Source organism: Perca fluviatilis, chromosome 19 (assembly GCF_010015445.1).
Source record: "Perca fluviatilis chromosome 19, GENO_Pfluv_1.0, whole genome shotgun sequence".
NCBI classification, from domain to species: domain Eukaryota; kingdom Metazoa; phylum Chordata; class Actinopteri; order Perciformes; family Percidae; genus Perca; species Perca fluviatilis.
In genome coordinates, this window is record NC_053130.1 from 21,482,662 (window position 1) to 21,507,024 (window position 24,363).

Here is a 24,363-nt window from a genome sequence, read left to right on the forward strand (position 1 = left end):
GACATAAACTATTTTGTATTTGTATTGTTTTATCTCTTTATTTCAGTTATTCATAATAAAATCACCGAAATGTGCTGAGCATATGTGTTTTTAAATTGTCGTTCAGTATTATTACAACCATAACCACCAAACTGAAAAGCATTCTTCATTAAAACACTTAAAAACAGACTGTACACATGATACAAAATAGGCAATTACAATGTGAATTATGAAACTGATAAAAAAAAGTACATAGCTTAGTTTCAATCCAACATGGCTCACGGTCAAATAATACAAAATGCTGAGCATTATGCCACCTTAAGCCCACAACAATCACCCTTTGTAGGACACTTCTACAGTCAACTCCAACAGAATTCAACATGAAACATAGTCATAAAGGTCATATATATATATATATATATATATATATATATACCAAGATATAGACCAAGATAATCTTTTCTCTCTTTGTATAGTACATTTCTTTCCTATTCTGTAAACAAGTGAAAGACAGTTAACCTGCTATTTACAAACTTGTCAGCAGTAACTGTTTTAAGGAATGACAACGAAGAATCAAATTAGGTAACCAATATTAATTCACTCTATTAGCAGTCATTACCGCCGGGTTATTTTCAAAGGATTTAGGCCACTAAAATGAAAAAGGTCCAACAATGTACAAAACACAAACCGAATAGCTGCAATGTTGCAAAGTTACACTTTTTTTATCAGCTAAGCAGATAACTGTCTCATATTGGGTAGAGAATTTAATTTCTGTTTTGATTATCTGACCTGATTAGCGTGACAAATCACAAACTCATATCAGGGTGGTTGGTAAAAAATATAAATATTCAAGAAAACATCTGCTGACTTATTGTGAAAACAATAGCCCTTATCATAAAAGTGAGCATGAACATAAAGGTATATTAATATAAAAGTGTCTTGAAATAAATAAGGAAATACAAAAATTCTAACTCAAGGGAATTCTTATTGTTTGATCGTGCGAGCATTATCTCTCTGCATGTAGTGAGTGAGTGAGTGGATGATCTTTTCTACAGGGTGTAATGCCTGGAAATAACCCATATGGGCCAGTCCTTAGTAAAAGCTATACACGTTAACATAATTCCTTTTTTTATGATTGTTTAAAACATACATGAAAATTACACAATGATAAAAGACCTTAACATACAAACTTTCAAAAACACACATTTCTGCATTAATATGATTCTGTCAAAAGTAACTATACACTGTGTCTGTGCACATATCTAGCAGCATCTCCATACTGACAAATGTGTGGCGCACTAGATAGTATGTGATTCTATACAGGATCACTTATATACAGAAATAAATAGGTTCATGTAAAGCTAAATAAAGATGAATAGACACGTCTCATCAAAATACAAATCTTCTGCAACTTTATATATATTTCTGTTTACTGACAGAAAGGGGAAGCAGTGGGATCAAAAGTCTTGAACACGTCTTTAAGTGTTCTGTCGTCTGCCTCCTCCTCTGGGTTGTCATGTTTTGGTTCTTCCTCCATGGCCTCCTCCTGCTCCTTCTTTACCTCTGGCTTCTTTTCCTCTGCCTCTTCTTGTGCTCCTGTATAGTTCTGTCCTCCTAGTTTGGCCTGCCTGGGGTCAGTGTACTGGGGTCGGATCAGCCCGGCTAGTGCCTGGATGGGGAGGTTATGAACTGCAGGGGGTTTGACAGGTGAGGCAGGAGTCACTGTGGGAGAACTGGAAGGTGGATGCTGGTCTGAGGCAATGTCTGTGCTTTTGATTTCTTCAAAAGAGCCACTTCGCTGGGTTGGAGAGAGTGGCGGAGTATTGTCTTTCTTAGCTACGAGTTTCAAAATCTGTGTCTTTTTGGGAGTCTCTGCTTGCTCCTTCTGAGCCTGCTCGGTTTGATTACGAGGATCGTACAGACTGATGCCCCCAAGGATTGTAGTGGGACTCTCTAGCCCTCCACCAGAGGATGCCAAGCGAGGGGCATAAGGTGGCAGCCTCTCAGACTCTGGCTTCACTTGGACAGCATGAGGAGAGGAGCTAGCACTGGCCTTCTGTAGTCTGGGGTCCACAACTCCTCCCCCAGAGGAGGGCACTTTCTGACCCAGCAGCTTGGAGTCCAGACTTCCTGTACGCTTGAGTCTGGGGTCCAGAGTCTTCTTCTGGCGCGGATCTACAGGTCTTTCAATGGTGGACCGAGACTCTAGAGATCCAGAAGGTAAGCGACTCATACGTTCCTTCAAACGTGCAGCTACCAGTCTGGGGTCAATTGGTGGAGGGCTGGAGACGGGGGGATGATCAGGTAGGCTTGTTCGGTTCATCTGAGCGTCTGCAATTAGGGGTGGAAGGGGCAGGTTGATGGAGTGTTCCTGTTTAGGCACCAGGGAAGGGATGAGGTCCTCAGGGGCCCACACCACTGTCTGAGCGAAGGCTGGCCGCTGGAGCAGGATGTCCACCCGGATGTGGCTAAACTGCTTTAACTGGCAACGAGGGTCCCGCAGTACCACATCAGGGATGGCATCTAGAGGGATGAGAACAGCTTTGTCCCTGAGCTCCCTCTCTCCTTCATCATCGTCATCTCCTGTAGGGGGCTTCTTAGGAACGGAGTGGCTCTGCTGGCGGTAAGAACTAGGCTCCATTGGTCTCATCTTCCTGGGGTCTCTGGAGAACCGTGGGTCTGCAGCTCCATCGCACTCCTTTTTCATATCTGGGGGTCGCTGTCGCGGGTCAGTCTTCACACGGGGGTCACTGGGTGGGGCCTTCACAAGCCGAGGGTCACCCAGTGCTGGAGCAGCTGGGGCAGCTTGGGGGGGCTTAGACTGAGACTGATGCATCTCATTCTGCTTCTTGAGAGATTTAAGGATGGAGGAAACACAGCTCCCATCCTCCTCGTCGCTTGAGTACCAGTTTGTAGTTTCATCTGTAAAAAAAAAAAAAAAGATGAAATCATATTTAAATGTTTAGTCTCTCAGAGCATGTTTATAAATTGTCTGTGTATCAACACCTTGTTTTACTGAGGCGTTTGTTTTCACCTCTGTCCATTCATATTTTTTTTGTAATATATTTTTTCGGGCATTTTTAGGCCTTTATTTTCACAGGACAGAGGAAGACATGAAAGGGGAGAGAGAGCGGGAATGACATGCAGCAAAGGGCCGCAGGTCAGACTCGAACCTGCGGACGCTGCATCAAGAAGTAAACCTCTATATATGTGCGCCTGCTCTACCAACTGAGCCAAACCGGCCATGTTCTTCCATTTCTCAAGGGGTTCTGGGTTTTATTGGGTTTTATTTGATCTTAATCAATTCAGCAAACCTGCTTTTTGCCCCTTGGCACTTACCTCTGTTTGCATTGTTATCATCCAGGCCCTCTGCTCTCTGTGTCTCACTTCCCTGTGGATGTGAGTCTTGTTGTTGTTGTTGTTGCTGCTGCTGCTGTGTCAGGTGTAAAAAGATGGCCTTCTGTACTGCTGGTGGTAAAGACTGCAACTGTGACTCTGCACCCGTCTGCTGTTGGAGGTTCTGCATGAAGGCCAGACTAGGGTCTACAACATTGAAAATAAAACAATTTCAGTTACAGTTAAAAGATAATTAGCTTGATAATTAGGATAACGATATTACTATAACACTGACCTCCTTGTGGGCCCATGGCCTGGTTTCGGAGGAAGTTGCTGAAGAACTCTACTGGGTTCTGACCCAACGATGGAAAAGGGAAGAGACTTTGCAGCATCTGTAGATCTGGTATGGGAGGGAACGGAGGCCTCTGCATATTAATCTGAGGGTTGATATTGGGTCGGTTTCCATGGAAGGGTGGGGGTTGACCAGGGGGGATTGGTGGGTGCATTGGAAATCCGTGTGGTGGGTGCTGTCCTGGGGGGCTCTGTGGCATGGGTGGTCCAGTGGGGTGACCCATGGGAACAGGTGATCCAGGGGGAGGAATAGGAGGAGCAGAGAGGCCTGAAGGCACCATCCCGCCACTCTGTGTGTCCTCTGAGCCTCCACTAAACGGATTGGTGCATTCACCTTGATTCTGGGAGAAGTTGGATCCACTGAAAAATGGAATGTGCACAATTAGGTTGAGAATAAACTTTTAAGAGTTTGATTTCGAATTTGATTACAGATGATTTTGGTTACCTCAGACTAATTTTTTGTGCCAAGTCTACAGTAGGTTGAACCTTGATTTCAAACAGGGAGGGGATCTTCTTCCCCGCTTGGCCAGAGGCTCCATCTGTAGGACTGCTCTGACCAGGAGTGGGCAGCAACCCCACCCCAGGAGGAGGCTTCGGAAGTGGGGCGATGCCCTGCTTTCTCAGATCCTCTAGCTCCAACTCGTCCTCGCGGGCGTTCTCCTCTTCGGTGTTAATTATCTGATAAATGAGTCCGAAGCAGAAATAAAGATAATTAGAGCAGAGAATCTTTTGGCATAGAAGAGTAAAAAAAATACGTTTTCTTTTTGTCATACCTTATCAAGCAACCCTTTGGTCACATCGTTCAAAGCCTCGTGGGAGAATTTGCAGTTGTCCCCTTGATAACATTTGGCTCCAGTATGAAAGAACTTGCACGGGTATTCATGTGCAATCACAGGTTAAGGAACAGCACTAATTAAAAGGTATAATGAGATTTCACTTAATTATGCGATGCAATAACACAAATGTAATTAAAAAATACTTGCTGTCATTAGTAAAGGATATTGTGCATGTATATGCAATTATCTCCTTTACTGCAGTATCCTTGGAGGTAAAATTTACAAAGTTCCTTTTTCTTATCTGGTACGACAAGCTCGTGTTCAAACTTGCACTGTTCCCCCTGTATGAAGAACAAATGATTTAATCGTACATTGAAGCGTAAAGCGTACATTGTTAAAGCAGGTAAAAGAACATTTGTATACCTTGATGCATCGACCCTCCAGGAAATACTTGCAGATGTATCTACCGTTGTGTTCGACAGTGTGCTGATTGATAAACTCTTTGCTCATAATTGGCCGTTTCTTCTGAAAACCGGAATTTTTTCCTTCCTGTGTCACAAAATAAACAATATGTGGTCTTAGTTTTGTTTTTTACCCCCAACTAATGTAAAAACATGCAAATTACATATGATCTAGACACTAAAAATATATACAGTACTTCAGCTTGATTCCCCATGATGACTGTTAGGGGGTGTTATGTAAAAAAACGTCAACATGTAATGAACATGTATACTTCATTATGTAATAACACCTGCATTATGTAATAATCTGTCCCATTTTGTAATAAAAACCCTGAACGCAATATGTAATAAATGTAATGATGAAAGGTAATACTAATCTACTGAAAAAATAGTATATTTTTTAAAATTAATTTTGAGTCACCATGATTCACGCTTCACAATTCACGAATTCATAAAATAAACATTACAATGTTATAAAACATAAATGAAGACATCCATTTTGGTTGGTTATTACATAATGCACCATACTACATTTTCGTTAAAAACCCCAGGATGTTGTAAGAACCGCCGCATTATGTAATAATTTATTAAAAAATGCAGAGAAATTTAATACATATTGAGTTGTGGTTTTCATTATAAAAGATTATTATATAATGCAGGTGTTATCACATAATGAAGTGAATATTTATTACATTTTGACATTTTATTACATAATGCATTGTTATTACATAATGCGTTGTTACAGGGGGCCGGTTGTAGAGTATTATATACTTCTAAAATAATAAATAATACTAATTCATCTGGTTAAATGTTCAGAGACACACGTACCGGTACCATGTCTTCCATGCCCTGGTCTCCTCCTCGACCTCGTCCCCGTCCTCCCCAGGGTTTGCCCTTAAGCTTCTTGTTCTTGTTAAGCATCCCACGTCCTCTTCCTGGTCCACTCCCTCGGCCCCTTCCTCTCTGCCCAACTAAAAATGACATTTTGGAAGAAGTGATCAAACATAAAACAGATACGTTTCTACAGGAATGATCTGATACGAAAGGTGTTTGAATTCGAAAAGCATTCATACACTGCTGTTGTTTCATCCCCCTCATGCTTCCTCTCTTCATCTGGTCATTAGCATGGCGTCCTCTTCCCTGACTCTGGGAAACTGTATCTTTTGACTGCGGATACTCGGACATGTCACCTTCGTACTCATCCTCCTCTTCATCATAGTCATACTTGTCATCACTGTAGTCGCTGTATTTGTCAAAATCACTGCTCTTGTGCGGCGGGGACTTCTGTGAGTTGCCATGGCCTCCCTTTGAATCCCGTCCATGCTGGCAAGTCAACAGTCAAAGAGAAAAATGTCAGACAATAATGCCTTTAGGAATATTAAGCATCAACATGCCAGCGGTGGTGAACTCACCTGAGAGGACTGGCCATCAGATCCCTGGCTCTTACGGTTTTTGGGCCTTTCTGCTCGGTCGTAGTCAGAGTCATAACTGTCGGAGCTGGAGCTGCTGGAGGGGGAGTGGTGCTGAGGAGAACAAAGGAAAAACACAACATTAAAATGAAGTATGAATTAGTCTAAGTAGTTGACATGCATGCCTTCATTGCTGTAGCAGTAAGAGATGTTATAGCATCTTACTTTCTGTCTGTCACGCCTCCTTCTTTTAGACCTTCTCTTCTCTCTGGTCTTTTTGTATCTTTTCCTGGAGTGCCTGTGAGTCTTCTCTTCTTTCTCTTTTTCTTTAACTTTGTCTTTTTCCTTTTCCTTCTCTTTGTCTTCATTTACCTCTGTAGCCTCTTTGTTTTCCTCTTCAATTCCAATCCCTTCATCATCTATTTCTCCATCTTCCAGTTCGCCATCCTCTCTAAAAAAAAGAGTTAGTACAGTGAGTATAAGTGTATGGGTTCATATGCTATATTTTATCAGTCTCAGGCTTATTCAAATGTTTTCATATCATAAGCAAAACCAGAATGCCCAGCTGTAATAACTTCATGAGAAATAAAACATTGAATTATACTAAAAACTGTCATAATGTATTTTCTCTTCATTTGAAGCAAATTACTAAATACCATGCCAGACAGTTTCCAATATGCCCTGAGCCTTTCCTGTACAAAAACATCCTGTCAATAATTCAGGGCTAAGGTTTGATTTCCTGTGAACCAGTGTGTAGTTATTTCATGAAAGCCAAACTAAATTCAACCTCAGGTTGATTAAAATTCATGAAAACCTCTGATTTCACATAATGACAGCCTGAGGTAAGAGATGAGTGGTTGAAGTATGATTTAGGCACACATACCTTTGAGAAAAAGGTCCATTATCACTGTTAAGTAAACTAGTCTGATTTAAAAAGCAAAATGGCAAACATATGTGGATGGAATTTCAACAAAAACACAGTGTAGTTCATGTTTAAAGACACCTCTATTACTGTTATGATCAGTATGTAAGCATAATTTTGGGCTTTCGCTCTTTTACTTTGCTGCAGCACCCATGACCCCTGTGTGTCTGCAGAGGAGTTGTTACTGAAATATGACTGAGCTGGTGACCAGGTGACTACTTCACACACGCTGCTTTTATAATCTGTTATGTTTCTGACAGGGATGGTAAGGGTACATTTAGTTGGTTATAACACTACAGGTTGGCAGTTAAAAGCAAGCTTTTATAACACCTGGTCCACATTTAAAATTATGACTGGATCGGCTGTGATTCAAATTTCTAGATTTGGAATCAACACATACTGTATTATAGTAGATGGACATTTGAAAGTTTATATATTGTTCCTATACTGTATATAATTCCAGTGTTAATATTTGTTTCATACCATGTATTGTCAGCTGCTTTAAAAATATAATGCAGGCAGGAGCATGAAACAAAAACACTCTAAAATGGAAAGAATGTCCACCCACTGATCCAGGTCTGTTTTCACAGACACCAGCTAACTCTTCCTCTGACAACCATGCAGATCAGGCTTCAACCTGACACCCTTCACATTCAAAGCCACCAGGATACTGTACCTAAACTTCATTTTTAGTCCGCTTAAAGCCACAGAGACCTCAAAATTCCATATAAAACATTTACCAACTTGTTGCATATGATTGGCGAAAACTGGCATGAACTGCTTTTTTTCTATTTTGACATTTGACCGTAATCATGTAGCTAACTAAAGATTGATAACAAATGTAGGAAAATGCCTAATACTAGCATCACTGGTAGAATACCGTGTATAAGGATGGTATATAAATATCCCAGCATAACTATTCAACGTGTATAAAAACATTTATTTTCCAGTGAGACCATAATTCCAGTAATACCATAAGGTTCAATAAAACCACAATCCTCCTTATTGAGCCAGTGCAATCACATTTGAGTCCCTATTGGAATAACATGACTTTTCTGGCCCCTTTTAAGACTGGTCTATCCATGTAATGGAAAAAGCAGATGCCCAGAGTGAGGCATTGAAGGTGTAAAACAGGGATAGGCACACCTTCAATAGCTGGAGAATACGCCAGATTTTGTTCCAAACAAACACTACACGAGCTGTTTCCTCTTCTTTGCTTGAACTTGTGTTAGGCAGGGAAACCACCTGGTGAAATCTTTGGTTTGACACCAGCCAACTCTTGGCCCTCTCTGTTTACATGGTCTGACAGCCCTGGAAGGACTAGAGACCAATCAAAAGGACACGCAGCCATGGTTTGTATCCAGCAGAAGCACATAATCTCAACCCTGCGTGAACCCTGTCTCAGCAGTACCGCCAGGTGCCCGGTAGGGGGAGTGCAGTACGAGGATGGGCGTGGCATTTACATCATAGTCATTTGCATAGCCTCCTGCAGATGGCAACACAATGAAGCCATGAATTCATCCCAGTACCACAACAACACAAACAATGAGGTCTGCTATCTTGCATGGAAATGATCATAAATGAGTCTTATCGACACGGTGATGGGACACCTAGGCTATTTGGACAGCGTTATTCAATTGCACCAAAGAGGCATGCAAAGATTTTTGAGGGGGAAAACCGTGGACTCTAATCCCTTCAATTCATGGTTAAAAAAGAAAAAAAAAGAAAACAGTAACACAAGCATGTAGACCCACAGCACTGAAACGCACAGATGAGCGTATTAAGAATTGCATAAGAATGTTACTCGACCTTTCATCCCCTGCAAGCTCAGAGTCTGTCATGTTTTTGTCAAGAACAGGGGCTGGGGGACTGGAAACAAGGCTCACAGAAGCCATTGGAAAACGGATCTGCCTCCTTTCTCTCCGGTACAAGAGTGAATTAACTCAGTCACTCAAGGAGACGTTGGGTTGTGAGAAATGCTGGACGATTTCAGACTGGAAAAAAACTCACGGTGTTACATGTCTCGACAGAGACAGTAAACAGACACTCTCCTCTTTCATATCAATGACGTTTTAACTCTGTGAGCACAGCTTGATACCCCGCTTTGCTAATGTCCCGTCGGTTGACAGCTGCCATGGTGAAATAGAGGAGACGGAGGGAGAAACAGACAGAAATGTAACCATGTTCGTTGATTTCAGCATCTTCATAGGATTTCTCAACAGGGACATCATCTCAAAATGGCTTCTGAGGTCTGCAGCACATTCCTAGATCATGTATTCCCCCACGTATATATAGTCGTATCAGGATCTATCTAACTTGGTCACAACAAATCCTCATCAGCTATTGGTGAGATATCGCACGGGCAAAGAGAGCTCCCATTCTTATTGGTTCAAAGCAATGTCAGTTATTTTCAACATCTGCAACAAGGAAGTGAATGCGACGCACAGTTTTGTTCTTTGTCAATGTTTTAATTTCTAACTGTGTATTACGCAGTTACAACGAACCTAGTTTATGGTATTTTAAAGACAAAACAGCTGAAGCCAAATCTCTTCATCGCTTTATTAGCTTCTTATAATACACCCATATGTATTAGCTACGTATTTATTTCCTTGTTTTTAACGGTCACGCACTCACGCGCGCGCACACTCGTTGTTGGCTCGAATTCACGCGCTTGTGCCGTCCTGTCAATGACCGCCAGGTGTAGCTCTGACTCTACAAGCCAAACCCTAAAATACAAGCTTGTCCAACGGTAACTTCGAGTCAATAAACAATGCAAGTCCGGTAGTGAGTAAAATGTTTAGTCAATAGACTACAGGCTTAAAATGAGTGTTGTTCTATCTGGTCTACAAAACAATGATTCCTTAACGGTTAGCGTTAACGTTAACGTTAGTGGCAGTGATGTTACAGATTGATAATTGTGTGTGTGTTTATCCGACTCAGTCAATCAGAGATACGGTTATAACGACCTGTTTCGTAATGAGCATCATAATATCCCGAGGAAGGTCTGAGATCCAGTCATTTGAGTTTCTAAGGAAAAGGAAATTGTTTACCCTATGGCAGAGTAAACAAACATAAGGTCATATTACACTGCATTTTGCCAGATATAGATATAGATATAGCTGACTTTATATGGGCAACTTTCCTTGACAGCAACATAAAGATGTAAAGAGAAAAGCATACAAGGTGGGAGTATCTCGGTGGGAGGGATTCTTGCTGCAGGAAACTAGGTGGCGTGCAGAGCTGCAGAGGCTGAACTTTGCGAGAGCGCAGATAAAGAGACGGGGAGCGCATCTCTGTCTCAGACACCTGATGAGCATCCTCCAAACTCTTTAAACTAGGGGACAGAACTTTACAAGAAATAACTCTTGTTGGATATTAAACAAGCACCATAAAAAAGAAGCCTTCTAAATCTTGGAGAACACCAACAGGGAACAGCATTACTTTATTTTGTACTGTACTTTAAGAGATGGCATGGTCTTTTCGACGCAGGTGTTTGCTTTTGCTGTGTTTGACAGCTATCCAGAGTGGTCATGGTGCCGTTCAGGTAAGAGCAATTTACTCTACATTAGTTTATGTAAACAACTCACTCTGCCGCTTGGGCAAACGGGCTCAATAAAGTGTTTTACTATATCAAATCTGAAAATCTGAGCAAACCATATTTGTGAATTAGGCCTATTTATAAATTTGAGGAATAATCCAGGAGTAATCCATTTTAATATCTTAATCTTATTATCCATAAAAAGTCACCCCAACCAATAATATTGTCTTTTATGCTGTTTTAGCACTTTGTCCAATTGTGTGTATGTGTCATTTTAATTTTTGCAAAGGTTTGTGCAGTCTATGTTTCCGCTAGAGAAATTACTCCACACGTTTTGCTTTTCCAAAAAAACTTCCATTGTAGCATCCGGATATGAGTCCTCTCATGTCTTGTCAGCTGGTGGCATTTCCCTTTTGCCTGGGGCAGGTAAAAAGAGCAGAGCACTGTCTAACTACTACACAGGTCCAAACTATGTGCGCAATGAATATTAATGTATTGAAGCTAGTTGTGATTGTACAAGGCCCCTCCAAATTACCAGTGCAGGAATTTAAGGTATGCTGCACAGAGAAATTGTTCCTATGAGCATGTGATTAATAAATCCTCCTGAAAGGATTAGAGGCACTTTCTCTGAGGAACTTTGTAATGGTTTGACAAGCTTTCCCTCTCAAGTAACTGCTTGTGGCACCCATGCTATTTTAAGTCTGCCCATTCAGGATTATCCAATGAGCATGTGCCTACCACCATGCAAAATTTACAGAGGAACAGCATTTTGGATTTAGGTCCCACTGACATCTGCCAGACAGCTTTTGTCCAGCTGTATCTGCCACTAGAGTTGTGATAGTAAGTGGAAAAGGGGCTGAGGGAGAGAAGAAGAGAGATGGTGGGCCTAGAATATCTCACATGTGAGTGCAATGAAGTCTAAATGGAAAGTAGTGGAAAGCAAATATAGTTTAAAATAAAAGAAATTGTGGTGACTGAATCATGCAAGTAAAAACTTGTTACATAATGTATTTTAATATGAATGAAAACTCTTTGTAACCATAACAACCATGTGCCCACAAATAAGATGGTTTAAGTTTCGATTACATCATGCTCCACAGCTGCACATCAATATTTATTCACAGCTCATGTTTTATATTTTATGACCATTAAACTGAGGTGACCTTTATTCCATTGCCTTTTGAAATGTTTTGCCAAGGCTCTTTGAGAACTCTTAATTCTGCTCATAGTGCTCATTCTTTATCCACAGACGTGCATGGATAAGCATCAGGTGGTTGGGGTGCTTCGTCAAATGGAGAAGTTTCTGAAAGGCCAGGAGATGCGATTTACGGAGGGCCTCAGGATCATGAAGTCAAAGCTGGCAACGCTTCAGAACTCTGTCTCCAAGTTACCTCAAGCTGACCAGTCAGCTGGTGAGTAATAAGCAGATAACACACACCACCACCCTAGTCATCATATTCCTCATCATAATCATCATCATCTAGCCTAGACATCTAGACGCACCCTATCGGCAGCAAATGTAATTTGCAGCCAGGGGGTCTAGCAACTCTCCGTTGGCTTGCGAGCTGGAAAAGCCAAACTCCAGCCGGGCCAATCACATCGTGTATAGAGTCAGTTGGCGGGCTTAACATAATGACGGCAGAGTTACGACGATTCCGCATAAATTCCCTGCTACTTGAAAACAAAGATGATGGCTGCTGCTGGCGAACAGCGGTCTTTCGAATGAGCTTTGGCCGCGACTCTGGAAGACTTGAAGCTAAAGGTCCCATGGCATGAAAATGTCACTTTATGAGTTTTTTTAACATTAATATGCATTCCCCAGCCTGCCTATGGTCCCCCAGTGGCTAGAAATGGTGATAGGTGTAAACCGAGCCCTGGGTATCCTGCTCTGCCTTTGAGAAAATGAAAGCTCAGATGGGCCGATCTGGAATCTTGCTCCTTATGAGGTCATAAGGACCAAGGTTACCTCCCCTTTCTCTGCTTTGCCCGCCCAGAGAATTTGGCCCACCCATGAGAGAGAGAGACATCATGGCTTTCAAACGAGCAAAGTGGCAGTTGGTCAAGGCCACAAACCCCCCCCCCCGCCCTCTCTCCTCCTCAATAGCTACAGACACAGAAATGGCACATACTAAGGAAAGCTCATTGTGGGACTGGCTCTAATGGCTGTAATTCTGCACCAAGGCTGAATTTCGGGAAAGAGATTTCAGATACAGTATTAGGGGACCACTAAGGTCTATATAAAAGCATCCGAAGAGCACCATGTCATGGGACCTTTAAGCTGTTCTTTGAGAAAAGAACAAAGAACGGCACTGAAGTCATTCTAAAAAAAGGAAGATGTGTTCTGAGTTTTGCCAACCGGATACCTTCTTCGTTGCTCTGGTTGGTTGTAGCGCTATCCTATTGCGTGCTGAGGGAATTTGAAAGACAACCGTTTATCCCGCCCCTCGGATTAAGCCCTGCCAATAGTGAGTTCCCAGACCCAACCTCTTGATGTGGGTCTGGCTTGTCAGGCTAATCATCATCATCTTTAAAGGCCTTTTTCTCAGCAGACATTTTGACTCGCAGGAGTTACTTATAATATTAATGTCTCTGTTCTATCAAGTGTCTGAGTAAGTCATGGCAGTGAGTGACAGTGAGCCAGCATGCACAAGGACCCTGACACTGAAGTAACTAAATGGAATTCAGCCATCCTTCATTCATTACTTTTCCCACTGTCACTGTCAAAATGTCTTCTCTGAAAAGGGTATTTTGTCCTAAATCATATATATACAGTAGTTATCAATTATTAAATCCAACTGACTCACTGGCTGATGAAACCTCTGCACAGTTTGTGGCTAGGCAGAGAGCTATGCAGGGATATACATAATGTCACCATCATGTTACATATGTATGAATTAATTCCATTCCATTAGATCAGACATTTTACAATAAACTGGGTAATGGAATTTGGTGAGGTTAATATTTTAAACGTGTCTAATTGCTCAGGTAAATAAATTAATGAATGTGTGTTGTTTCTATTTACAGAAGTTAGAAACTACTGTTTGCTCTGTCACTGAAGCATGCTTTTTATGTTCTCTGCTTGTTTGATCATTTGGCATAAATCATGTAAGGGGAAATTTGATTAATTTGAAGTATTTAGTATATACGCAATATTTGTGTCCTAAAAAGTGGCTATAGTTTTCAAATTTACAATTTAAATACAATTGATTGAGATGATTTAAAGTGTATTAAAATTATCTGGTGGATGCCATTCTGATATTACTTTATGATGAGTAACTGTATGAAATTGATTTTATATAGTCATAACATAATATGCTGTTCTTTAGGTATATGCTGTAAAATCAACATACCATAAAGACAGGCTGCTAAAAATGCAGAATAGATGTCTATATTTTTTTCCACTGATAAACGCACAGTAAATGGTTGGCTTTAAAGATCCAGTGTGTAACGTGTTTAGTTGTTCTTTATCAAAATTTGTGTTGCCCGTTCACAAACTTGTCCTTTTACATGAATATTTACCACCATCATCAATTCCAAGTAGTCCTTTTGGCTTGAAATTTTACATTTGCATTCGCATGAACTGGGGTAGACGCTCCATATTCATGCGCCATCTTTAAATACGTTCGCCGGTAAGGGAAATACAGGACATACTGCTCCGCCTCTCGCGTTTTCGCGGTCACATGATAAACTCACAGGTGCTGCTAATGCTGCTAATGGGTATCGTAGCTTCCTGGCCCCGGCAAGTTTGAAGAAGGAAACATGGAGGACCACACATATTCAAAATCCAAATTTCAGGAACAGGAGTCTTCTTCTTCGCCCAGAAAAAGAAAAAGGTTATTGAAAAGAGCAAGAGGCCGGCTTTTTGAAGCATGAAGGCTACCGTAGCTGTAATACGTACTTTGCACTGCGTGTTGCGAGAGAGTTGATATATGAGTCTCAACGCTAGATGGAAGAAATTACTACACATTGGACCTTTAAAACTATAAATTGGATTTTGATTATTTTACGCTTTTATTTTCACAGAAAGAGTTCACAGAATGAGTGGTCATTTAATTGACAGTCCATACTGTATAAAGTTTCACATGCATCATTATATGACTGAGGTCTTGCTCAGTAATTCAGCGAATGCTTGTTCACTTAAAGGAAACAGAAAATTCCAACACATCAAATGTACCATATAACATTTTGGGAACATTGTTTAAAGTTGATCTTCAAACTGTTTTTACACATTCGAGAGCGAGATATGGCTTCTTCTATTATGGGATTATATATTCACCCAACAGTGCGAGGCCATCTCAGTTACAGAGCTGGGTACTTGACAGGGGAAGTCAAATTGTGGAATTGTGTTGTTTGGCAGCAGACACGGAGGCCAATTTGTTAGTGATGGACCAGTGCAGTCCATAACTCTGGAGAGTACTTGGCAAGACAGGAGGAAGCTGATATTTTACATTTACATATTAATAAAGGCTCAACAAAATGATAAGACTAAACTGAAATAAATGCACCACCTGCTTTAAATGCTCAGATCAGGATGAAAATCCCCAAATCCACATTTAAATACAATGTAAATAAAGAATGGATACAGATATAGTTACAATGAATGAATTAGTAAAATAATATAAAATATAATTTGATGATGTTATCAAAATAATGTTGTGCAGCATCTTCTTTCAGAAGTCATCATTAGGCGGATTTAGCCTATTCTACTCTATATGCTTCCCTATATACAATACATGCAAACACCATATACACAGTTATCTTTCATATTGTATCCCTGTGACATCATGCTCAAACTTAAAGTGGTCAGAGAAAGACACAATGGGCTTTCATTATATTACAAAACACGAGCTGGACATGATGGAGGTCTGGCCATGGGAGGTTGACTTATCATACAGTATCTAAGTGTTCTGATAGTAGTTTTCACGTAAGGTTGAAAGAATAGGAAACATTTTCTCCTATAGTTGGATGAAGCATAAATTCTCATAAAAGTAAAAAATGTATTGTCCATTCACCATGTTATGTAATGTAATTACGTTCTATATTATACAAGCCTTAAACTTTCCAGAGAAGGCAACATAGCATAACATTTGGCTGCTGGTGAAATTCTGACTCATAAAAATGGCCGGTGCTGTGCTGGTTGACTGTAAATGAAGCATTTGAACCGTCCTCTCCCATGAAGGCTATGCACTGCCCAGTGACACGTGTATATCCCCAGGCAGAGAATGCCAGAGGATGTCGGGAGGCTTACTCCACATGTGACCAGCCTTCCTCTCGTGCTCTCTTTCTCTCTCCCACAGCTCCCACCACCTGCCCCTCTCTTGAAGCCCCTGCTCACGGAACCAAGTTTGGCTCAAAGTATTTTGTTGGACATGAGGTCCATTTCACTTGTTTCCATGGTTACCATCTTGTCGGTTCTGCCACGCGTGTCTGCCAGGACAACGGCACCTGGACTGGCATCAGTGCCATTTGTAAAGGTAAGCAAGATACAGGAATTCCAGGCCTATTAACCCGCTAAAAATCCTCATTTCTAACCATGTGTGAGACCAGTGTTACATTTGATTCAGCTGAGGAATGCAGTCTCACTTCAGCTAAACCTGTTTTCATCACAGGTTTAGGAGCTTTTCACCCCCATGACTTTCTCCAAATACAAACACACATCCAGTACTTTTCTGATTCGGTGGAATGTTTTGGGTCAGGAATTGCTATGTCTGTGCATTATTCACTGTTGAGCAGAAATCCCCACACCAATTTAGGGCGAACTTGGCTCAGCAGTGTTTGAGTGCCAGGCTGAAAGAGACAGCAGCTTACACACACACACACACACACACACACACACACACACAGATAACAGGCAAAGAAAAGAGGCATTCTTTAGTGGCTGGAGCTCCTCTGCGTACTGAATGAAGCCCTCGTTAAAATGGCATTAAATGTCTCTGAACACAGAAAAACACCTGTACTGCATTCCACTGTGGGGTGCCTTACCCTCCAGGTTTCTACTCTTCATGAGCAGCAGTGGTTGGGCTACTGTAAGATAAACCCTACCTCCCTTGCTCATGTTTCCCTGGTTCTTTGACAGCAGTCCCACTGGACAGGGTTAGGTCCAGACATTATACCCACACCATGGTCTGATAGCACAGAAGTATGCTAAGCATGCTATTGATAGCTCCTTCAGCCTGTGCTGGTGGCACTCTTCCAGAAATTCCAAGTGGCGGACTCAGTTGAACATGTGCATACGTTTATTGACATTCATGGTTAAAACAACATGAGAAGGTTTGACTCTGCACAATATTACCCCTGTTCGTGTTTTTCAGCCCGGCAAAAGAGGTCTAAATTTAGTCATGCTTAAAAAGCAGTATTGACGGAGTGTGAAAACTTTAAAGTTAAGAAGAGTTTAAAAATATCTAGCAGAGTGAAGTGGGCCTTTTCATGTTATGGCCCTGGCTGTGGTGGCCCCTGGGGAAGTCAAAAACATTAAAGAGATTGGTGCTCATCCAGTATACTCTGGCCTGCTTCATAATTTTAACATCTGCACAACTCTCAGAGCTGACTGCAGAAACAAAGATCATAAGGCATGATATACTATTTTTCTTACCTTTTGTTTTCATTTTGTAGTACTTCTGTATCGAGTGATAGTACATTCTATACAGGTTTATCATCTTCTTGGTTTGATGGTTAATAATCTATATGCCACAAATGCAACTTAACATTGGTGGGTAAATTAATGAATATGTACTTTATACATACTGAGACGTCTCCAGTATGTATTCAGTAGGTGTAAGTCTTACTCACTGTCAAAGGAATTTACAGTAAGTATGCTAAAGAAGCATGCATGAAGCTTGCATGGAAATGTGAGTAGAATTACCGTTAACCTGAGAATTTTGTTATGGGAACTTATTGACTTATTGAGAATAGTTTTCACAACTGTTTGTTTTGCAGAAAGAAAAAAACCTTCAAATTTCCAAAACAACAAATGCATGTATGCCTTTATTTTGATGTTTCACAATGCTATAAAGATATGAGTAAAACATAGTATACGTCCATATAGACTTACGCCAACAATTGAAACTTTGAAGATGCAGATGGATTTGATTGAATTACACTTTAATAGTCATCCCCAATAGATCAAGATAACTACTACTTTTCCACAAATGGAACAAATATAAGGGCGTCACTGACTTACTGTTGGCATACTGTGCCCATAATGACAGTACCAGTTTCTCGTTCTTAAGTATCAGTTATCAGAGTGGGTGGACACTCATTGCCGCTCCATGGATGGATGGTAGACAGGGTTTACAAGGCTTACAGAGTCTCTTTGATGTTTTTATGTATTTTTCAGGACCACCTTACCATCACTTTTCCTTGTGCAGTTTGATAAATTGAGCTGCAGATGATTTCAGTCAACCATTGTGTTGATTTCTTCTATATATTTTGTTCTGAAACCCGTATTAAGCACCTAGTCTTGTTTATTTTGTCAAGGTTGACAGAAGCACACTGAGAATATATAAGGAACTGTTAAAACAATGTCGAAGGATGCATCAAAACTAAAAAAATTTTTTTTTTCATTTTCAACTCAGTAATATATATTTCAGAAGAAAGCATCTCCAAAACTGCAGCTTTTGTGCCTTTGATCTATATGCATCAGTATAATGAGAAAATGGAAACATGAGGTTCAGAAGAAGTTTCTCAACAAGTTGACCACAGTGATTTCTCTGTTACACGCACAGATATAAGTGAGTGTGCAAGTAATCCCTGCCAAAATGGAGGTACCTGTGTGGAAGGTGTTAACCAGTACAAATGCACCTGCCCCCAGAACTGGAGTGGCTCTCACTGTCAGCACCAAACCCAGACAGGTCGGTACCACAGACTCTTTGTTTCGTTTGTATTTGAACGTCAGTCAAGACTAAGATATGCTACTCTACATGTTTACAATGTGTTCAGCTCAAGATGAAATTAGCAAAGGTGATCATTTCTCATCTTTTCTCCGTTATGCAGCACCACCCGAGTGGAGTGTTATGAACGACCCAGCATTCAGCCGGAGACCTCGCTGTGCCCAAGTGAATCGAGCCCAACACTGCAGCTGTGATGCAGGCTTCCACATGAGTGGCACCTCTGACAACAGTATCTGTCAGGGTGAGCTGTAATTACGTGTTACTTAGTTGATCCCTGTGGGGAAAGTCTCCTTTTGCTGTTCCTCCTCTCAGGGAAGCAAGGTCAGCTACAGAGCAGTTTACCTAGAGCTGGTGCTTTGCTTAATGGCATCTCAGCAGGACAAATAGCAGATGTTATAGGGACTTTACTGCTGAAAAGATCCCTGAATACCCAAATATTTTACTCCTCTAGTGAATATGGTTCCAAATGAGAATAATCTGTGGAGGCAGTCTGTGAAAAAAACAAAATAATCCTCTCGAGAGGTTACAAACAGATTAGCATCCATTTAGGTCACAGTTCAGTTGCTGTTAAGATGTAATTGATTGAGTAACATTTTGAAATGAGCATTTTCATGCAGTTGCCTCAGATGTGGTAATGTCTAATATGATTAAAGGGCAAAACTAAGGGACTTAAATGTGATGACAACCTGAGACACAAAAACAACATACTTTGGTTCCTCAGAGTGTGTTGTAAACTGTACAAGGTATATAATTACCTATATCTCCTCCCTCATAGTTACTTTTACGTGCAAAATGGCCCGGTCATGATGCATGTTTAAGGCATGCATTTCTTTGTCCGTTTCTTGACAGATGTAAATGAGTGTGAGGTGTACCGGCTGGACCAAGGAGGGAAGCTGTGCGTCCACGAATGTGTGAATGTCCCGGGTTCGTACCACTGCTCTTGCCCCAGCGGCTACAAGTTGCTCCCAGACGGGCGGAGCTGTGAGGGTGAGTGACAAGAGGGAACAGAGGACAAAGGCTCATTCACAGAGCCCTGGCTGCAGATCTGGCTGGGTATGTAGCTCCAGAGAGGAATACCTGTGACTTAAAAAGACGAGGAGCCCAAAACCTTATTACCACTTTCATTTGCACCCCTGAAGCTTACAATGCTTGCCAGTGGAATGAATGACCTCACACGTTCCCTGCAGAAGGATCTTTAGGACATGAAGCGTTTGTGGGAGACTAAACTAAAAAACCAAATAAACAGTCACAGCACAGCACCCCCTGCTCAGACTGTGGTAACCAGGAAGCAGGGAGTGAGTCTGGCAAGTCTCTCTCCCCGCTTCTCATTCTTACATGCCTCTGCTGTTTTGTCTTCCAGATGTGGACGAATGTTTGAGCCAGCAGCACAACTGTAGCGGAGGGACAACTTGTATCAACATGGGGGGAGGCTTTCAGTGTGTCAACCCAGAGTGTCCCCGTTCTCATGGCGACATCAGCTACGTCAAGACATCTCCCTTGTAAGTGGATACACCCCAATGTGACCCGTTTGCTTTCTTTGTCATTTGTTTTGTCAGTGAAAGTCAGGATCACATCATCCACGTGTCAGCAGGAAATTGTCATACATTTTCAAATGACAAAATAAATCAGACCCAACTGTGAGACACTAATGGGCTCCATTTTGACTTGAAATACAAGAAAAGCAGAAATAAAACTGATCATTGCTGTGTCTAGGTGTGCCAGTAACCCAGCATGTGTAATTAGAGGTTAAAATACATGTATCAACTGGCATTGAAGAGCTGTACTCGAGCAAGGTGTTACAGCCTCGGAGTTCTCCAGCTGAACTATGTAAAGCAAAAGTTTAGACTTGGGACTTAGTTTTTGTGGCCATCCTTGCTATTGGTAGAAATAACAATAAACTCGCCATGGTAACTGCTGACATCTGGCAGCGCAGCAAAATCACTAACAAAATCACCAAGTTCACCAAACTTTTTTGGATGAGAATTCGAGGCTGGCGATAAAACCATTACTAAAACTATTTTAAACATCCATCACAGTGTACTACCAATCTCCTGGTTCCACGTATTTCTGTAGTTGTATGTTCACAGTATTCCTGTGCAATGAGTGATGATTACAAACATTTTGTTTTAGTCACTCTCCACGTGTAGCAGACTGTGTAGTGTATGTGTGTGTAATAATTTATAACATTGTTATCAATATATTTGATGTAGCCTCATTATTTTTTAGTCCACTCCTGAATCACCCATTCCCCTTTCCCTATACTGCCTTTGATTACCATGACAACCAAACCAAACAGACAAACACAGAATGGCCACCTTAGATATAGAACAATACATAGATGTGACATGTAATTCTGACTTGCCATTCCCATGGATGTATTAAGAGAGCCATTTCCGGGATGGAACCACATGGCGGCCATCTTACCTGGGTTAAGTTTTAGAATTGCTTGGAAGCTATGGTGAAAGAGGCTCATGTTGTCTTTATACTCCTTATATTTTTCTACCAATACCTCAATACTGTTTTTTATTCAAAGAAATGAGCGTAAGACAACTGTGCCTGTCTAGAACAAACCAAAAATCTAAGATTTGGATAGAATTTTGATTGTTATAGTTCCAAGAGAACAAACGTATATGTTCAATCATGAAGATAATCTAATCATTTTGCATTTATATTGCAGACATCATTTTATTTTTCCCATTTTTGCCTGAACTTAATATGTAATCACTTCTTTGCTATTCTGAATGGCTAATATACATTAAGCAATATCTTTTATCCTAAATATATTCAGTATTAATGTCATAGGCAGGTAATTAACAACCAGACACACAAGAAAGAAACAACCTGTAATATATTAGTATATTTACTATTTTCATAAATCGTACATAACATATAACTAACTTATAGGACCACATTAATTTCCCATAAAGCCTGTCACTTCCTGTCCACTGGCATGAGGTTTGTTTTGATGAAGAGCCTTCTAACTGTAAATGAGGAGTTGTTTTTGTTGATAAAGTTTTGTTAGGGAAGGCTAATGTCTTGATGGACTTTTCTTTCATTCTCGTCGCATTAAAGGTTTGTTTAATAAAGTTTCTACCCATAGGTGGCAATGGTAAACAGTACCCAGGTAAGATGGTGGACGGTTATCCCATTAGTTATGACGCCACAGTGTTTTAGAGGCGCATTCAAAAGACGTAAATAAACGCTAAAGGTGGAGAAGGTGGTCATAGCGACATGAAGCACTGCAAACGCTCATGGGTGTTCTGAACGGTTCCTGTCTTCGTCAAAGTATGTTTTAATGATGTTCTGGTAATGTTTGGGTGTTCATTTATGTGACCTGGGTTTTAGTGTTGTGGGGTTGATTTATTGTTCAGGTTTATCTAAATTAATTGGTGTAACCATGACCGAGACTTGGGTGGGGATTGATGGCTTTTGGGCAGTGTCTAGGTGTTCAGTGTCCATTAAATAAGTGGGAATTTACACCAGATTGACCTTTTGAAGGAAGGATCCTTGACTTTGTGAAATGGTTGGAAGTCTGTTTCATGCATTTTATGCTGACAGCACAAGATGCAGCACATCTTTAGACATCAGTCAGCATGTCTTTAGACGTCAGCACATCTTTTTTTATAAATAAACGCTAAAGGTGGAGAAGGTGGTCATAGCGACAAAAGCAGTAGGGTAATGCAGGGAAGACACAGGGTTTGTATGCTTTAACTTTAGCGTAGTTGTGTGCACAATACTGTAACGGCCAACAGGACACCGTTGTGCTCTATGCTGAAGCACTGCAAAGGCACATGGGACTTTGTTTTGAACGGTTCCTGTCTTCGTCGAAGTATGTTTTAATGATGTTCTGTTAATGTTTTGGGTGTGCATTTATGTAACCTCGGTTTTAGTGTTGTACGTCTGCTTTAGTGTTCAGGTTTATCTACATGTATTGGTGTAACCATGACCAAGACTTAGGTGGTGATTGCTTCTGGGCAGTGAGGGTGCACTTAATGTTTTTGAGTAATATGAGTATAAACCGTCAGACTGTCAACAATATGATGCCGAGGATAGCTCCTGTCCATCTTTGCAGGATGGAGTATTTGGGTATGCCTACCCAAGCCTACATTACCTGCTGCCCTTGGTTATAGCTGTATCACAGTGTAGCAGAACTTACCTAGATGATTTTTGTTCTTCTTTAAAACCACGTAGAACGTCTGTGTCCTGGCCAAAAGTTTGGAGACATTACAAGTTCCATCTCCCTATTTGCCAGTCACCACTAAGCTGCCTCATTTAAAAGCCTGAAACAAAGCTCTGTCTGCCTCTACTGAACAATCAATGTGGTGAAATACTGCTCCACAGCCAGCAGAGGGGATAAATAAATGTTTGGGAAAACACTTGTAACAAGGCAGAAAGCAGGGAATCGAGTAAGACAGTAGCCGTGTCCCAATTGTATACTACATAATACTGCTATGCAGGTTTTCGGATTGTAGTGCACAAAGATGGAAGTTTGGAAGTACTGCTCACAACGCAGACAAAAGTTCACGGCTTGCTATAATCCAAGACTTCAGGGCACATGATCTCATGTGTACTGTATGTATGTGTCACTTCTCTTTAGTCACAAAGAAACGGTTATAAACATGGTCTCATAATTATGTAATAATTTTCTCAGTAACAAAATGGCTGCGTTACGTGACATCTGCCCAACATACAGAGAATGGAAATAATTTACCACTTTGTCCTGTAATGCTGCTTATTAATACGTGCTGCATTTCTGTCCTGCAGTCAGTGTGAGAGAAACCCCTGCCCCATGGACAGCCGCTCCTGCCACCTGGCTCCTAAGACCGTATCTTTCCACTACCTGTCTCTGACCTCCAACCTGCAGACTCCTGCGACACTTTTCCGTATGGCGACCGCCGCCGCCCCAGGGCGCACTGGGCCGGACAGCCTGCGCTTCGGCATAGTGGGCGGAAACTCCCGAGGCATCTTTGTCATGCAGCGTTCAGACAGGCAGACTGGTGAGCTGATTCTGGTCCAGCAGCTGCGCGGGCCGCAGGAGATCAGCATTGATGTGGACATGTCTGAGTACAGCGACCGCACCTTTCAGGCCAAACATGTGGCCAGAGTTACCATTCTGGTTTCACCCTACAACTACTGACAGCAAGCTGGCGATGGAGGAAGACTAGAGACAGAAGAAGAAGAACAAGGAAGAATGTGTAATGGGCACTGAGTGAAAAAGTTTTTTAATCCCATATCAGATTATTCATTTGTCTGAGTAGCCAGTCGCAGGCCAGTATTTGTTCAGTGGCCAAATTACCAAAAGAGTGAGAGCATGACAAGACAATATTTAACAGTCATATTATAAATAACAATATATGGCAAAACACATCATAGATGCTTTTTTTTTAATGTAGTGTCAGTATGAGCTTTGACGGATGTTTGACTGAGTGTGTTTGAATGCATGAAAACTAGCTAAACAAAAGCTTGAGTGGGTTGGGTGAGATGGAAAACTGTTTTTGACATTGCTGTTGCTTTATGTTTGTATTTTTATGTCTATCATAGATCATGTCTGTGTAGCTCAGGGTCCGGCCCTGGGGCTGATGCACTGCCCTCGCTTTATTGATGATAAATCCCTATAAGACTTTAGTGCTCCTGTGGCTCTAAATTATTTGAAACATTATTCCTGGTTTTTACATTGTAACATACTGTAAGCCACATATTTA

At 41.2% G+C, this 24,363-nt stretch overlaps 2 protein-coding genes across 2 annotated transcripts; one reads left to right on the plus strand and one right to left on the minus strand.

The window, feature by feature from the left end:
- Positions 1–11: 11 nt before the first annotated feature.
- LOC120547988 (zinc finger CCCH domain-containing protein 6) lies at positions 12–9,514 on the minus strand. Its single transcript, XM_039783860.1, has 12 exons — positions 9,044–9,514; positions 6,538–6,763; positions 6,316–6,426; positions 5,977–6,226; positions 5,732–5,874; positions 4,866–4,991; positions 4,669–4,783; positions 4,440–4,549; positions 4,112–4,344; positions 3,611–4,026; positions 3,319–3,522; positions 12–2,901 (listed from the first exon to the last, which is right to left on the minus strand). The coding sequence occupies exons 1-12, from the start codon at positions 9,127–9,129 to the stop codon at positions 1,409–1,411; spliced, it is 3,513 nt and encodes a 1,170-aa protein (XP_039639794.1). The 5' UTR covers positions 9,130–9,514; the 3' UTR covers positions 12–1,408.
- A 543-nt stretch (positions 9,515–10,057) lies between these two features.
- LOC120547990 (fibulin-7) lies at positions 10,058–24,286 on the plus strand. Its single transcript, XM_039783862.1, has 8 exons — positions 10,058–10,778; positions 12,022–12,184; positions 16,070–16,246; positions 18,497–18,622; positions 18,765–18,902; positions 19,511–19,648; positions 20,022–20,160; positions 23,426–24,286. Exons 1-8 carry the CDS (start codon positions 10,701–10,703, stop codon positions 23,796–23,798), a joined length of 1,332 nt encoding a protein of 443 aa, XP_039639796.1. The 5' UTR covers positions 10,058–10,700; the 3' UTR covers positions 23,799–24,286.
- Positions 24,287–24,363: the final 77 nt, after the last annotated feature.

What these genes read in the sequence shown, in the direction of transcription:
- LOC120547988 (XM_039783860.1), bottom strand. Translation starts at nt 9,129, where the DNA reads ATGGCTTCTGTGAGCCTTGTTTCCAGTCCCCCAGCCCCTGTTCTTGAC. An exon ending in GCATGGAAGACATGGTACCG is followed by an intron (nt 4,992 to 5,731) that starts GTACGTGTGTCT and finishes TTTGTGACACAG; the next exon opens with GAAGGAAAAAATTCCGGTTT. An exon ending in GCACAAAAAATTAGTCTGAG is followed by an intron (nt 4,027 to 4,111) that starts GTAACCAAAATC and finishes TCCATTTTTCAG; the next exon opens with TGGATCCAACTTCTCCCAGA.
- LOC120547990 (XM_039783862.1), top strand. Translation starts at nt 10,701, where the DNA reads ATGGCATGGTCTTTTCGACGCAGGTGTTTGCTTTTGCTGTGTTTGACA. An exon ending in CATCAGTGCCATTTGTAAAG is followed by an intron (nt 16,247 to 18,496) that starts GTAAGCAAGATA and finishes TTACACGCACAG; the next exon opens with ATATAAGTGAGTGTGCAAGT. An exon ending in AGACGGGCGGAGCTGTGAGG is followed by an intron (nt 19,649 to 20,021) that starts GTGAGTGACAAG and finishes TTTGTCTTCCAG; the next exon opens with ATGTGGACGAATGTTTGAGC.